The sequence below is a fragment of the Ranitomeya variabilis genome, chromosome 1 (genome assembly GCF_051348905.1).
Source record: "Ranitomeya variabilis isolate aRanVar5 chromosome 1, aRanVar5.hap1, whole genome shotgun sequence".
In the NCBI taxonomy this organism is placed as follows: Eukaryota; Metazoa; Chordata; class Amphibia; order Anura; family Dendrobatidae; genus Ranitomeya; species Ranitomeya variabilis.
The window spans coordinates 996,319,361-996,337,077 of record NC_135232.1 but is presented as its reverse complement, the minus strand read 5'-3'; the positions used below and the strand labels follow the sequence as shown (position 1 = coordinate 996,337,077).

Genomic DNA, 17,717 nt, shown 5'->3' with positions numbered 1-17,717 from the left:
AGTGAACCTGTCACTCCCAAAATGGAAGATGAGCTAAGCCCACTGGCATCAGAGGCTTATCTACAGCATTGTGGAATGCTGTAGATAAGCCCCCGATGTATCCTGAAAGATGAGAAAAAGAGGTTATATTATACTCACCTGGGTGGGTGGTCCCGCTGTGGTCCGGTCCAATAGGCATTGTGGTCTGGTCCGGGGCCTCCCATCTTCATACGATGACGTCCTCTTCTTGTCTTCACGCTCCGGCGCAGGCGTACTTTGTCTGCCCTGTTGAGGGCAGAGCAAAGTACTGCAGTGCGCAGGCGCCGGGCCTCTCTGACCTTTCCCGGAGCCTGCGCACTGCAGTACTTTGCCCTCAACAGGGCAGACAAAATACGCCTGCCCCGGAGCTGCAGCGTGAAGACAAGAAGAGGACGTGATCGTAAGAAGATGGGAGGCCCCAGACCGGACCGCGACGCTCACCGCAGCGGGACCGCCCCTGGGTGGGTATAAACCAAACTCTTTTTCTCATCTTTCAGGTTACATCGGGGCTTATCTACAGCATTCCAGAATGCTGTAGATAAGCCCCTGATGCCGGTGGGCTTAGCTCAACTTCCATTTTGTGGTGACAGGTTCCCTTTAAATGTTTATACCCATTTTGCAATATTATGTCAAATCCTAATACATGGTGTACTGTTGTGACCTGGGAAGGTTTGGCCTCTGAGACCCCCATCAATCCTAAGGCTTATTACCTCACAAGTTTCCTGTAAATCAAGATGGATGGGAGCACTATGGCATTGTCATGGTTGCTGAGAACCTTCTTAAATTGCCATCTGTTGTGTTGCAGTTCTTCAAGCCGTGCATGATGGTAATCAGAATTAAAAATAGTAAGATAAAAAAATGTTCATTTTGACAGTTATCTGTTCTGTTGGCTGATACTGGCCAACAACCCAACGTGTAGGAGTGTGTCCCAACGCAAGGGAAAAAGATGGATGAGACAGAATATCCATATACCAGTTTAAGGCCTGCATCAGTAGAGCTGGCTATCAGATGAATACCCGTTTGGCCAACGACTATCACTCCCTACTCTTGAGTCTGATATGTTGGGGTAGAGAGTTCCACAGTAGGAAGGATGTGCGGGAGAAATCTTGTATGGAGTATGTAGTTCTGCTTTCTTGTCTTATACACATTAGATGGCTGTTAGTCAAATGACCCTTCAGCCAACAGCTAGCTCTCCCAACTCCCCCATACACCGGAACCCTCGGCTGTGTTCTCTTTGAACATGAGGAACAAAAGGATTGTCCGATTGAATACCAAACACCCTCTCCTTATGTCCTCTTGTATAATCTATTGGGGGGACAGTCGGTAGTCCTACGTACAAGATGACTTTTATCTAAAGTATATGAGGACTTTTAGTGTAATACTTGTTGACGTCACAAATAGAACATCAACATCCTAAATTCTTAGGATTCTCCATTTGTTTCCAGTGTATATGATACTGTAATGTATAACCCTGGATTAATAGGCTTATTGGAAGCATACATCAGGGGTTACTTTTATTGTATAGTTTCCTGGTGGGTAGACACTAAAAGAATGCCTGACATTTAGGCATCATAGATTAGTATTACACAGGTCACCTGAAAGGCGTTATCACATGTAAGAAAATAAGGGAGCGCAGGAATTCTTGAAACAGAGCGGCTTTGATTTGTGTGCCAGATCCATCGTCAGAGACGGAATAGAGCCAGTCACCTATTTACTAAAATGAAAGCTACATTTGTCTGCCGGTATCCAAAATACTTGAACTTTTTCCAGGATATCTTGAATGTTGGCGTATGGATCACTGTGAATGTTCCCAAACAAATCTAAACAGGAAAGATAATGACTGGGTTCGACATTAACCCCAGAAACGCGTAAACCTCCCATGAACATAAATGGCTTTAGTTACGGTAATAGACATATCAGTGCTTTGAGCCGCCTGTGTTCTCTTCTATACTGTTCATTACTTTTTTATGTTACATCCAGAACATGCAAGGAACTTCTGCTGGAAGAAAGCTGGCGATGTTATTTAGAATCACACGGCCAAATACAATTATCTTCTCAAGAAGAAGACAAATGTCGCTTATTAATAAAGCCCTGAGGTGTTGAGCTGCCACGTGGATTAGAATATTTTATCCAGATTATTATTTTACTTGATGTATAATTCCGATTTCCTTAATCAGATTTAGTCTCTTCTTTTTTATTCCAGCTCTTGTTGGTGAAGATGTAGCGTGGAATTAAGCTTTGTGTCCTTTGTTTTGACATTGCCTCTTGAGTCTTGGTACCGAGACTCTTATAAGGCTGCCTGATGCTTTATGGATTAACATCTCACAACTGTATTACCGGTTATCAAAGAGAGTCTTATGTGCCTTTTACGTTGTTTCTATCCTCTGTTCTTATACATATCAAAGAATGGAAATATGAATAAGCAATTACAAGAACACAACAGTGATTGTATGAACAATAGCCGCCTGTAGATCAAAGGGGAATGCTTGTCTGTTCCTTGATGCCATGGTTTCAGGTATGGCGCAGTTAACGTGCCATGCTTTGGAGACTAGTTTTAAAAAGATGTGACATTAATTTGTACAGCGTACGGGTATCATTAATCTCCATATTTCACATACAGTACTGTGTGAAAGTTTTAGGCAATTGTGGAAAAAAATTGCTTTTTAATAATGTTTTTAAAAAATAAGTGTTTATTTTTATCATTTAACAAAAACGCAAAGTGAATAAACAAAAGAGAAATCTAAATGAAATCAGTGATTGGTGTGACCATTCTCTGCATTTAGTACAGTATCTGTTCTTCTAGGTACACTCACACAACTGTACACAAGGTCAGGTATTTGGTAGGACTTTAGTTTGGTGTACCCGTAACCGATTCTTGAAGTGGAAATTATCATTTTCATATATAGGATGAAACATAGTCATTAAGTGAAGCAAAAGCAGCCGCATAGGAAGTTTAAAACTGGGTGAGGAACAGCCAACCTTTGCTACAAAGGTGAGGTTTTGGAAGACAGATTCATGTCACAGGTCATATACTCCATGACTGAGCACGGCAATAAGATACAAAAATGTTTCTGTATCAGTAAGTCCTTTTCCAGACAAAATGTTCTAATCAAACTGGGGTTTCCAGTTGTGTTGCTCTTTTGAAGAAGCACCAAGAAATGAGCTATGTTGAGGACTGTAGACACAATGTTGGCCGAGGACACATTGCAGCAGATGAAACGGACATCTTGCCTAGACGTTTTGCACAGTCCTGTTTTCAGCACAACTTTTTTCAGTAGCTGCTGCTAGTAATGTTGTTTAATTTGAGGGTTGCAGTTAATTGCTGATTTTAATCCAAGAGCAAGACAAGCTCGTAATCAGAGGATTAGCTGGATGGTTCTCAGGCTTTTAATTAACTGTCAAGTACACTGATCAGTCATAACATTTAAACACCATGTCTAATATTATGTAGCACACTGTACCGTTATGCACTGTGTAGTTTGACGCCTTTCTAACATAGCCAGCATTACCATTCTTAACGGTCTGTGCTAAAGTAGCTCTTCTGTAACATTGACCAAACTTCTAGCCTTCACTTCCAATGCACATCCGTGATCCCAGACCAGTCACTCATGCCTCTGACAACTGTCAATACGTTGTCCTTCTATAGACCACAGAATACCAGGAACACCCAAAAGACCTGCCACTGATGCGGTCATCCAGCCAGCAGAGAGGCTCTTGTGTCTCCTTTGGCTCCAGGGTTGGGTGCTTCCACAGATTTAGCATCTCCTTTAGTTCTATCCGTTCCTCTGAGAATGTATAGTTAGTATGTTCTGTATAATATCATCTAATCAGTCAACAGTAGGAGAACTACAATGAATGACAACTATGTTACAGGAGACAATTCAGTTTTGATTTCTTAGTTTGTTGAGTCTGCCTAAAATGAATTACCTCAGTTGACTTCTTATAAAACTTGATATGAGTCTTTCCTGTATTTCTTGTTTAATAAAAATCCAGAAATACTGAGTGGATGTTGTCTGTGTTATCCGGAAAAGCTTGTTACTTGTGAGATTTTGTGAGAGATAAAGGGTAAAATGTATACATGGATCCTTGGAATGAAATGCTACACTTCATGTCTACCATGATCTTCTCAGGATATAAGATACTAACCCTCGTAGGGTATGTGAACACAGTGTCTTTTTCAGGCAAATTCTGTCTGGAATCCACCTCAAAAAGGGCTAAGAAAAGCCAAAAAGAATGAACGTCTATTAAAATGACTTGCTGTGCACATGTTCCGTCTTTTGTAACGTAACTTTAGGCGTTGGAAGTTGTGAAACATCTAAAAGAAGTGACCTGTCCATCCTTCTGGTGGCTTCTGTCTGAATTTAAAACTAAAAAGCCAGAGACCAAGCCGACACCAAAGCAATACTCAGGACGTTAAAGAAGATGTCTAACAGAAGCCATGTGCACATACTCTTACGGTTCTTGCCTTCACATACCTTTTGTAGAACTGCCTATAGTAAATCATGATACACTCTATATTTTGAACTGCTATTCACTTTTCTATTTAGGACATGAATCCTCCTCTCCTCCCTCCTCCGCCCCTGACTGCTGCTGTTATCGTCTCCACAACTTCTGGGGTGACATCTTCTACTGCTGGACAGAGATTAACTGGTGGTCCTGCTGAACAAGTCACACACCTCAGGCCGTCCTCTCGACCAAGTGTGTAAGTATTCAAAGGCCGGGTACTAACAGAAAAGGCAAGGTATGTCTTATCGATGTGATGATTCTACAGTTGTGACAGGGCTGGCTTAAGTTTTTCGTGGGCTAAATAGTCTCAGTGGGCCCCTTTTGTATTATTGGCACCACATAGTTCTCCATACAGTATAACACTAGGACTACCGGACTGGTCACCCCCTAGAACTACTGAATGGAGTCATATTGACTCCTGGTTTGTTTTTTGTTTTTTTTAGTTTCTTGCTCCTGGTATTGTTGTAACTTTAATTTATAGAATGTATAGAATGCAAAATAGCAAGATTATCGTCAGGCTTTAGTGCACTTCTTCTAGCCATATTAGCAAAACTGCAGGCCGTATTCTACAGAAATGTTGTAGTCCACTCGAGAGTTCATTGGTTCACTGACGGATGTCCTGTATATGTCCAATGTATGTCAAGTATATTTGCAAAAATGCTAATTATTCTAAGTCTAAGCCATCATTTTTTCTAAACATACAAGAAAATGAAAACTAAAAGAAATAATAACATTTATCGACAAAGAGTAGCAAGATATAGTAGGGAGTCAAAATGCCTCCCTTTTGTAATTAAAGGTACATTTTGAAAAAAAATGTACATTTTTTTCCAAAATTATTTATTGTCACAAAATCTTTTTTCACATCCTAAATGAGTAAAAGTCACCGAGTCTCAGGCCGAAATTCAGAAAAATTTAGTCACAGAAGAGAAATAAAAATTGCGAGGAGTCAAAATGACTCCATTGGTAGTTCTAGTTATAATGGGCCCCATATATTGCTCTATTCAGTATAATGGGCACCACATAGTCCTCCATACAGTATTATAGGCACCACATAGTACTCCATACAGTATAATGGGCTCATTATATTGTTTCATACAGTATAATCGGCCCCGTATGTTGCTCCATATAGTATAATGGGCCATGTATATTGCTTCATACAGTATAATGCCCAATATAGTCCTCCATTCAGTATAATGGGCCTCATATATTGCTCCATACAGTATAATGGGTCCATATAGTCCTCCATACAGTATAATTGGCTTCATATATTTCTCCGTTCAGTATAATGGCTCCATATAGCATAGAGTGTCATGTAAAAGTTTGAGGACCCATGGTCAAAATTCCTGTTATTGTGAACTGTTAAGCAAGTTGAAGATGAAATGATCTCTAAAAGGTCTAAAGGTAAAGATGACACATTTCCTTTGTATTCTAGGCAAAAATATATATATTGTCATAGTTTACATTTTAAAAATTGCAAAAAGGAAAATAGGCTGATGCAAAAGTTTGGGTACCCTGCATGGTTAGTACCTAGTAGCACTAACTTTTGAAAATATCACAGCTTTTAAATGTTTTTTTGTAGCTAACCAAGAGTCTTTCAATTTTGTTTGAGGGGTTTTCATCCTTTTTTCCTTGGAAAATTCTTTCAGTTCTGTGAGATTCCTGGGTCGTCTTGCATACACTGCTATTTTAAGGTCTAGCCAAGGATTTCAGTGATGTTCAGATGAGGGGACTGTGATGGCCATTGTAAAACCTTCAGCTTGCGCCTTTTGAGGTAGTCTATTGTGGACTTTGACGTGTGTTGAGGATCATTATCGTTTTGTAGAAGCCGTCCTCTTTTCAATTTCAGCTTTTTCAAATTTTGCTTGGTCTTCCAGACCTTATCTTGACCTCCACTGTTCCTGTTAACTGCCATTACATTTCAAACTGAAGAAAGGGCAACTTGAAAACGCTTTGCAATCTTCTTATACCCTTCTCCTGCTTTGTGGGCCTCCACCATTTTCAGAGTGCTAAGCAACTGCTTAGAAGAAACCATGGTTGCTGTTTTTTGGCACAAGATTAGAGGAGGCTGGGTTTTTATAAAGCTGGGAAATTTGCATTACCTGGCCTTTCTTAAGGTACCGTCACACTAAACGATATCGCTAGCGATCCGTGACGTTGCTAGCGATATCGTTGTGTTTGACACGCAGCAGCGATCAGGATCCTGCTGTGATATCGCTGGTCATTGATTAAAGTTCAGAACTTTATTTGGTCGTCAGATCGCCGTGTATCGTTGTGTTTGACAGCAAAAGCAACGATACCAGCGATGTTTTACAATGGTAACCAGGGTAAATATCGGGTTACTAAGCGCAGGGCCGCGCTTAGTAACCCGATGTTTACCCTGGTTACCAGTGTAAAATGTAAAAAAACAAACACTACATACTCACTTTCGCGTCCCCCGGCGTCCGCTTCCTGCACTGACTGAGCGCTGGCCGTAAAGTGAAAGCACAGCACAGCGGTGACGTCACCGCTCTGCTGTTAGGGCCGGCACTCAGTCAGTGCAGGAAGCGGACGCCGGGGGACGCGAAGGTGAGTATGTACTGTTTGTTTTTTTACATTTTACACTGGTAACCAGGGTAAACATCGGGTTACTAAGCGCGGCCCTGCACTTAGCAACCCGATGTTTACCCTGGTTACCCAGGGACCTCGGCATCGTTGGTCGCTGGAGAGAGGTCTGTGTGACAGCTCTCCAGCGACCAAACAGCGACGCTGCAGCGATCGGCATCGTTGTCTGTATCGCTGCAGCGTCGCTTAGTGTGACGGTACCTTTAACGATGATAGTGAACAAGCCATAACCCTAACAAGCTAATTAAGGTCTGAAACCTTGGGCAAAGTTATCTGAACACATAAATCTCCCAGAGGTGCCCAAAGTTTTGCATCAACCTATTTTACTTTTTATAATTTTTTCAATATAAAAAAAGACAATATTTTCTTTTTGTCTAAAAGACAAAGGAAATGTGTAATCTTTAACTTTAGGCCTTTTAGAAATCATTCAATCAATCTTCAACTTGCTTAACAGTTCACAATGGCAGTAATTTTGACCAGGGGTGCCCAAACTTTTACATGCAACCGGTAGTGGGCCCCATATATTGCTCCATACAGTATAATGGGCCCCATATATTGCTCCATACAATACACCGTATATACTCGAGTATAAGCCGACCTGAGTATAAGCCGACCCCCCTAATTTTGCCACAAAAAACTGGGAAAACTTATTGACTCGAGTATAAGCCTATGGTGGGAAATGCAGCAGCTACCGGTAAATGTCAAAAATAAAAATAGATACCAATAAAAGTAAAATTAATTGAGACATCAGTAGGTTAAGTGTTTTTGAATATCCATATTGAATCAGGAGTCCCATATAATGCTCCATACTATTCATTATGGCCCCATAAGATGCTCCATACAAAATAGGCCCCGTATAATGCTCCATGCAGTTCATTATGGCCCCATAGATGCCCCATATAATGCTCCATGCAGTTCTTTATGGCCCCATAGATGCTCCATATAATGCTCCATGCAGTTCTTTATGGCCACATAGATGCTCCATATAATTCTCCATGCAGTTCTTTATGGCCCCATAGATGCCCCATATAATGCTCCATGCAGTTCTTTATGGCCCCATAAATGCCCCATATAATGCTGCATGCAGTTCTTTATGGCCCCATAGATGCTCCATATAATGCTCCATGCAGTTCATTATGGCCCCATAGATGCCCCATATAATGCTCCATGCAGTTCTTTATGGCCCCATAGATGCCCCATATAATGCTTCATGCAGTTCTTTATGGCCCCATAGATGCCCCATATAATTCTCCATACCGTTCATTATGGCCCCATAGATGCCCCATATAATGCTTCATGCAGTTCTTTATGGCCCCATAGATGCTCCATATAATGCTCCATGCAGTTCTTTATGGCCCCATAGATGCCCCACATAATGCTCCATGCAGTTATGTCCCCATAGACGCTCCATAGAATGCTCCATGCAGTTCTTTATGGCCCCATAGATGCCCCATATAATGCTCCATGCAGTTCTTTATGGCCCCATAGATGCCCCATATAATGCCCCATATAATGCTCCATGCAGTTCTTTATGGCCCCATAGACGCTCCATATAGCATTGTGCCACATGTAATGCTGCTGCTGCACTAAAAATAAAAATGACATACTCACCTCTCGTCGCTTCCCGCTACTCCTCAGCGTCCCGTCTCTCCGCACTGACTGTTCAGGCAGAGGGCAGCGCACACACTAGTACGTCATCGCGCCCTCTGACCTGAACAGTCACTGTAGAGGATGCGGAAGACAGGGCGGCCGTGAACGCGGAAAGGTGAATATGACATACTCACCTGCTCCCAGCGCTCCTGATGTGGTCCCTGCATGTCCCACGTCTCTGGGAGCGACAGCTTCTTCCTGTAGTGAGCGGTCACATGGTACCGCTCATTACAGTAATGAATATGTGGCTCCACCCCTATGGGAGTGGAGTCCATATTCATTACTTTAATGAGCGGTACCAGTGATAGCTGAACAGGGGAAGAAGCTGCCGCGCCCCAATGCCGTGGGACATGCAGGGACTGCGCCAGAAGCGCTGGGAGCAGGTGAGTATTTGACAGGCGTCGCTCTCCCTCACCCGCCGACCCCCCGCCTTCCATGACTCGAGTATAAGCTGAGAGGGGCACTTTCAGCCCATTTTTTGGGGCTGAAAATCTCGGCTTATACTCGAGTATATACGGTAATGCTCCATACATAAAAAATAAATAATCAAGTACTCCCCTCTCCCTGTTCCCCCTTCTGTGGTCTCCTTAGCATCTTCTGACCATCTGCACTGCTCGGCAGAGAAGGTGTGCTGCAGTGATGTCATCGCGCCTTCTCCTCTGAGACGTCACAGAGCTCAGATGAAGAGGGGGAATGATGAGAGAGGGAGCGTAGCTGACGGCTCCCTCTCCCATCATTGTTTTCGACTGGATTGGCATCCAGGATGCCGGACAGCTGAAAGTACGATGCGGGAGGGCGGTGCTGGCGCTGACGACGAGTCGGCCTCCGCCTTTGTCCACGGCCCCGACACACGCCCGGGTACGCTGGGTGTTGACGCCGGCCCTGATTAGTGATCTATTATGTGAAAAGACCACCTAAAACTACTACCCCCTGCTTGTGGTACTCCCTGAAAACACAAGTGTATTTGTGACTAGAGCTCTCCTACATACCTTTTCTTATTTAGTGGTTTGTGGTTAATTTGTTGCTGGCATTTTAAGTGCGCTTGCCTACAGTTACTTACATGGGAGATCTATATTCCCACTTCCTATTACAGTTAAATTCCTGCACATCTTTAATGACTTTATTTCAGAGCTAAAATGTATGACAGATAATGGAAGACATGTTCTTAGCAAATAAAGTGGACCCGTCAGGTCTCCAGTGCTACGCAATGTGAGGGCACCACAGGATAGTGGGAGACACAGTGATTGACAGCTTTTCATGTATGGGGCTTGTGTTTGGGGGGAGCTGTCTAAGTCAGCAGGACTCCATGGCTGTTCATGATCTGATGAAGATTTAGGCTATGTGCACACGTAGGAAATGTGGTGCAGAATTTTCTGCACTAAATCTGCATCTGCAGATTTGATGCAGTTTCTGTGCAGTTTCTGTGCAGTTTCTGTGCAGTTTCTGTGCAGTTTCTGTGCAGTACAATGTAAATCAATGTGAAAAAAAAAAAGCTGTGCACATGGTGCAGAAAAATCTGCGCAGAAACGCTGCAGAACTGCACAAAAGAAGCGACGTGCACTTCTTTGAAATCTGCAGCATTTCTGCGCAGATTTTTCTGCATAGCTTTTTTTTTTCACATTGATTTACATTGTGCTGTATATCACAGTGCAGTTCTGCAGCGTTTCTGCAGCAGAAAAATCTGCTGCAGTTCTGCGCCAATTCTGCACTAAATCTGCATCGTGTGCACATACCCAGAGCATTTCGGAGTAATGTCCATTCTGTGGATAGTAAAATGTGCTCATGCTTACTATTGGCTCCAATTGCACACGGAGTGAAAATAGGGCTATGCCTCGTACTTGTACGCTAGTATATCAATGTCAGCCTCTAATTCTGTTTCAGGTTTTTTGAGAAATACATGTTGGATCTCATATAGGTCAATCTGAGATGTACACCTATCCTAAATATTCTTTCCTGCTGTATGTGTATGGATAAAACACTAGGGTGGAACAGTATGAGGTCACCAACATCATAGTAGAACCCAAGTAGGGTATATTTAGTCCAGAAAAAATGGGACCAAAAAGAGGGACATATTGGACCACTGCATTTAAATCGACAAAAACCAGTAGAAAGAAAGCAGCATATAGTCCAGATAAATGTATATCACAAACTTTATTAGTAATAATTCCAGGCTTAAAAACGACAGAGGGAAATACCCCGTGCTGCACTCAGCACGCACCTAGATAACCAGGTGATAGGTGCCTATAGTGTAAATATATCGACATTATAACTGAAACAGGTATCACAAAAAAATCAAGGTGACTGTGCAAGTAAATAAAGTGCAAACACCTACATTAGGCACATAGGTCCATAAGATTGTATAGAGAGCACATTCACACTGCATAGAAAATAATATACATACCAGTCAGTATAAAGAAAAATCACGGCGTGGACTGGCACCTCACCCCTGTATCCCCCAGGGGGGTGAATACCTCAAGACAAAAAAAGTGACTTAAAAATGTAAATAATGAATGGGGCCCTTTGGGTATGAGTCCTGGAAGAATTTAGACTGATCATGACTTGAACATGTTGAATCAAATGCTAGAAAACTATATATCTGAGCCCAGCATTTCTGACTCTATACCATGCTGCGCTATAGCCTTATCGAATCGTTTCCACATCTGCTCCCTCCAGTTTCCAAGCTTGTTTTCTCCACCACTCCAGAATCTTGTTGTCCATTCTATCTAGGTTACCGTAGTTATTTTTTTTTATCATGAAAGGAGGGGGATTTCCTTTCAAGTACTTGACCCAGAAAGGCCCACACATGGAATAGATTGAAAGTTCTGTGCAAAGTAAATCACTGTAAACCGAATATATTACATTTTGAGTAGAAACGTACCTGTTCAAGATTGGTCTGCTTCGGAAGACTATTGTCTTTTGTGCCCTGGCTCATGGTTTCTCTTCCAAAGCTGGGCCATATGGAGGCTATCATTATTAAATAAAATGTTAAACCCTTTGAGGGGACAGTCTGGCCTCTTCTGATCCAAGGTGTATAATATGGGGCAGATTAAGCATTCACCTATCCTAAGATATCCTAGGTCATTAATTTTGTTTTTAATACTCCATTTCAAATACCATGTTAAGTAATATTTAAAACCTTCCTCTCTTAGTGGAAAATGGCTACAAAGGACGTCTGTCGCTCTGGAGCATTTGGCACATCGGTGCATTACACAAACAGCCCATTGAGTTCCATTGGCTCTGTGTAATGCTTCATTTACTCTGGAGTGGCACTGCCAGTTTCTCCCCACCACCCTGGGATAAGTCTATCTTTATTAAATCATTGTAACAAAGTAAGAATGTCCAAAGTAAATGAAAAGGGTTATCTAATTATTTAAAGAGAACCTGTCACCAGGTTTTCTCAATATTATTATTATTATTATTTTTTATTATATAAATATATAATATAAAGTACGACCACCACCTTTAAGGCCTCTTTTTATAATATTGTACTAAGCAGTATGTAAGTCCCCAAACCCTTCTACGTAGCACAAAAAATAACTTTTATTATACCCCCATACTGTGAATTCCAGCCCAGTGGGCTTTACTGGTCTTGCTTTGGCACCTCCTCGCTTGTTGCAAGCACTGTCCTACTGCCTTGCTTCTTGTGGATAACGCATCCTAAATCATCCACACAGTGTCCCCAATCGCACTCATGCACAGGTGTACTTCTCTCTGCCATGTTGAGATGAGTGCAAAATATTGTAATGCACATGCATCAGCCTTACTTCTGGGTCATCCCCGCTCTGTGGCCTCTCCTGGCGCATGCACATTACAGTACTTTGCTCTGCCCTCAGCAGGACAGAAGGAAGTACGCCTGCACAGGAGCATGATTGGGGGACACTGTGTGGATGACAAAGGACACATCATCCACATGAAGCTAGTGGGAGGACGGCAATTGGGACACCCATCGGACCACACTGAAGGTCCATTCTGCTGTGGTGCTTAGAATTACCACTTTTAAAACACAGGAATACCCCTTAATCCTGGAATATGCAGTTAGTGTTTTCATTGTTTCTACATATATCGTTCTTATTTTAACATATGGTGACATATCAATTCTTCCATCCTATCTCATGCTACACTGGTAGGTAGTACAATAAATATCATTAGCTATATATGGGTAGGTACCCAATTTTCTATTTTGTACCAAGTTTTTAATTTTTCTCTTCATATTTAAAATGATCTTTACGTTAAAGAGAGATCTCCTTTGAGCAGCTACATGAGTTTCCGGCATATCTCTGGCAGCATGTCCTCTTCTAACTTCTGGCTCAATGATTTCTTCAATCCAGATGTGGAGCAAAAATTAAAGATTTCCCAATTACATGTAGTGCTATTGATTGACTGGCCAAATAAATATCATTATGAAATGTGGTCTGATGTTGAGCCTCCATAAGATATGTTAGGAAAGTGGATTATCCTGATTGGATAAGAGTGTTCCTGTTGCATGTGGTTATCATTACGTGTGGTGGGCAGACTTCAAAGTTTGTATTTCAATGGAAAACACTTGGGCTTACAGTACAAATGACTACAAACGAAAATGTTTTCAGTTAAAAAGTGAGACTTATTGTGTCTAGAATTTTAGTGCTAGACTATATGTTTAGTGATGAAAGAGACGGTGCAGAGACTCTGCTGTATTTTTCACAGCTAAGACTTCCAGGCGTTTGGCATGGTGTCCAAATGTCCTACAGACAGGGCTGGTTTTAGACAAAATGGGGCCCTGGGCAAAAGTTTAAAGTGGGACCCCAAATGGTCACATATTGCACCATTACACAGAAACATTTCTGTTGTATTTACCTTTGCTGAGTTCAGGCCGCTAAACAAGCGCGATAGACAATATTGAAGTCCTTCAACACTTGTTTCCCGGCCTCTTTACACCGGTTGAGGAAGATTGATGGGTACAGATAGTCCTCGATACAGTATAATGCAGGTCCCATATAGTATAATGTACTCCCCTCATAGAGTATAATGCAGCACCCCTCATAGAGTATAATGCAGCCCCCACAGAGTATACTGCAGCCCCCTCACAGAGTATAATGCAGCCCCCTCAGAGCATAATTCAGCACCCCTCATAGAGTATAATGCAGCCCCCTCACAGAGTATAATGCAGTCCCCCCTCACAGAGTATAATGCAGCCCCCTCACAGTATAATGTAATCCCCTTTTAGAGTATAATGTAGTCCCCTCAGAGTATAATGCAGCCCCCACATATACAGTATAATGCAGCCCCTTCAGAGTATAATGTAGACCCCTCAGAGTATAATGCAGCCCCCTCAGAGTATAATGCAGCCCCACACACATAGTATAATGCAGCTCCCTGAGAGTATAATGCGCCCCCACACACACAGTACAATGCAGCCCCCCTACAAACACAGTATAATGCAGCCCCCTCAGAGTATACTGCAGCCCCACACACACTGTATAATGCAGCTCCCTCAGAGTATGAAGCAGCCCCCTTAGAGTTTAATATAGCCCCTCAGAGTATACTGCAGCCCCCTCAGTATAATGCAGCCACCCAGACACACACATAGTATAATGCAGCCCCTTCAGAGTGTATTGCAGCCCATTCAGAGTATAATGCAGCCCCACACACACAGTATAATGCAGCCCCCCCAGAAAGACATTATAGTGCAGCCCCCTGCACACACAGTATAATACAGCCCTCCACTCACACACAGTATAATGCAGCCCTCCACTCACACACAGTATAATGCAGCCCCTTCCACTCACAGTATAATGCAGTCCCCACACACAGTATAGTGCAGTCCCCCCAAACACAGTGTAGTGCAGCCCCCACACACAGTAAAGTGCAGCCCCCACATACACATGATAGTGCAGCCCCCCACACCAAACCTTATAATGCAGCCCCCACACACATATTATAATGCAGCCCCCCACAAACATACACAGTATAATGCAGCCCCCCACACACAGTATAATGCAGTCCTCTCCACTCACAGTATAATGCAGCCCCCACACGCACAGTATAGTTAAGTCCCCCACACACACAGTATAGTGCAGTCCCCACCCACACTATAGTGTAGCCCCCCACATACACAATATAGTGCAGTCCCCCACACAAAGTATAGTGCAGCAGGCACACACACACTACAATGCATATACACACACACAATGCTTACCTCTCCGCCTCATTCCCCCCTGCTCTGGCTTCTACAGTGAGTCTCCGCTCCCCTGCTGGCACATGCTGAGTCAGAGGCAGAGTGGGAGTGATGGGAGAGGGAGCGTCATCAGATGCTCTCTCCTCCATCACTGCTTTCAACTATATCAGCATGTGTGATACCGATAAGTTGAATGCGGGGGAGGGGGCAACACCGGACCCCATAGCGGCTGCTATAAGCGGCATGCCACTGACTGGGGGCTCCGAGGAGCGGGGCCCTAGGCAGCTGCCTGGTCTGCCTGCCCCTAACGCCGGCCCTGCCTACAGAAGGATGCAAATAATGCCGACTTGAGTCTGGAAATTAGATACATATTCATTAAATAAGTTTGCTGCTTGAAGCCAAGGTCTAACTGTTATTTAAGGGGATGTCCCATTCAAAGAATTGCTCCTGAATATACCTAAAATTGCAAGTTAGGGGGTATCTGTTCCGGCCAGAGGAAAGAAGGTTAAATCTTCCCCACAGACGCAGAGACTGTACTTTACTGTAAAGAACTCTCTGCCTCATGATGTTGTAATGGTTGATTAATTACAATAGTACAATGAGGGCCGGGACATCTTTCTTGAAAAGTAAATTACAGGTTATGGGCACCAGATTCTGTGATGGGACGTTGATCCAGGGAAATAGTCTGATTGTCGTATGTTGAGTCCAGGAGAAATTTTTCACCTAATATGGGACAATTAGTATCTGCCTCATGGAGTGATTTTTTTCCCATGGATCATCACGTTAGACTACAGTTAGTTACCTGGACATCCTGTTTTGTTTTATTTTTTTTATTGAGTGTAGAATATTTATATATTATCTATATATTTATTTTTAATTAACATTATTAAAGTAGCATTTCCATCAAAATTTGTATCCTTTAAATATATTGCAATCATCATATTATATGGCACTGCGTTCTTACAATTGCTCGTTTTGCCTTTCTACCCATCTAACTCTTCTCTTTTCCATTAGGTCTATGACATCACATGATTAAAAACTGACTAGCTGAATCCTTCTAAGCTCTATGTAGAAGCAGGAGATTAATTTTCCCTGTATGAGTCATAATCACTTTAAAAGTGTATGGCAGGGGGAGAAGGGAGCAGGTGGGACAGGAGTTGAAGATGGGGGAATGAGAAATGCTGGGACAAGAAACTTCCTGTTTCTACATACAGCAGAAAGGCAAAATGAGCAATTGTAAGTACACAGTGCTATAACATTTTGTGGGGAGGGATTTTTTAACTTCACAGTAATTAGGAAGGAAAGTGAAATACATTCATGTGCAAACTAGCAAAACACAGTAGTATAGGACAAGGATCCCCAACTGGTGGCTCGCGGTCCCATGATGTGTGGCTCACGGCTGCCTGCGAGCTTGGTGCATTTGCACCAGGTCTAGCAAACAAATATGAAGAGCAGGTCTCCAGATGGTGAATTGTGTGAGTAGCCACGCACAAAAGAGCAGATCTGAATGTGCATATTCTGTCCTAGGGGGTTTGGAGATAAATTCACAATCGTAAGCTGGAGACCGAATGATGCTACCTGTCAGAGGAGGTGCTTGAGGCTGGATGCAACAGTGTAGTGGAGTGATGTGAGAATATTGGAACCTCTGGATCTTGGTATACTGCCTTGGTGTGATTTCTGTGGAAAAACTTTGGCTTAAATAATTAATAATCTTTATTTTTATATAGCGCTAACATATTCCGCAGCGCTTTATAGTTTGCACAGATCATCATCGCTGTCCCCGATGGGGCTCACAATCTAGATTCCCTATCAGTATGTCTTTGGAATGTGGGAGGAAACCGGAGAACCCGGAGGAAACCCACGCAAACACGAAGAGAACATACAAACTCTTTGCAGATGTTGTCCTGGGTGGGATTAGAACCCAGGACCCCAGCGCTGCAAGGCTGCAGTGCTAACCACGGCTTAAAGACCCAGCTGTCTGAAAAAATGAATCCTGTAAGCGATCTCCCAACATTGACAAGTGGTCTTTGTTGGGGGGAGGTAGGATGTTCGCATAATATTTGGTAAAACTGGGAATCTGTCTGTTTGAGTGGGAACTCTTCTCAAAGGGGTGGTCTTTGGGGAGGTTTCACTGCATGTTGCTCTTTAGAACTGAAATATCACGAACTAATAAAGATCTGATTTCACAGTATACACATGGCGCATTGGCCTTTTTTAGCTTTTTTATATTTAATAGTGCTCAAGGATCTAGGTTCGGGTGACTTTGTACCATGCTGTGATAATCACGCTATAACATCCTCAGTGCCGCTCATTTTGGCATAGGATTACTCTCCTGTTAGGCTATATAAAGCAAGAGGATACATATTCAATGTCATATACATGTAATAGCGATGGAATGACTATAGTAACCCCAATAACATACTCCCCCCACGTTACACTCAGGAAAGAGAGATCTGATGGGCTCTTTGAAGAATGATCAAAATAAACCATTTATTATGTGCATGGCAGGAGCAGGGTAGCAGCCAGTTATTTTCTTTCCCTGATTAAGAAAATTGTGGCAATGGCCCAAGAAGCTTTGCTTTTGCCTTCTTAAATGTACAGTGTCATTGTTTTGTTAGCCAAGTAAAGATACTCCCGAGTGATCACCTTCTTTCCTACAAGGCTGCTGAAGCAAGACGCTCTGTGCAAGAAACCTCTCAATCAGTATAAGTTTGGAAAAAACATCTGAAGCTTGTGTAACTGAATTCAGCATGGCAGTGCTTTAGTGCTATACCATACTACAGGTGTA

General features: G+C 42.7%; 1 protein-coding gene across 4 annotated transcripts in view; it reads left to right on the top strand.

The window, feature by feature from the left end:
- Nucleotides 1–17,717, top strand: part of SH3RF1 (SH3 domain containing ring finger 1) — a 211,066-nt gene that overhangs the window by 175,788 nt on the left and 17,561 nt on the right. For all 4 annotated transcript variants that reach the window (XM_077279482.1, XM_077279480.1, XM_077279483.1 and 1 more), the window contains one exon: nt 4,566–4,720. In XM_077279482.1, the coding sequence (XP_077135597.1) occupies nt 4,566–4,720 (155 nt within the window). The remainder of the gene's footprint in view (nt 1–4,565; nt 4,721–17,717) is intronic.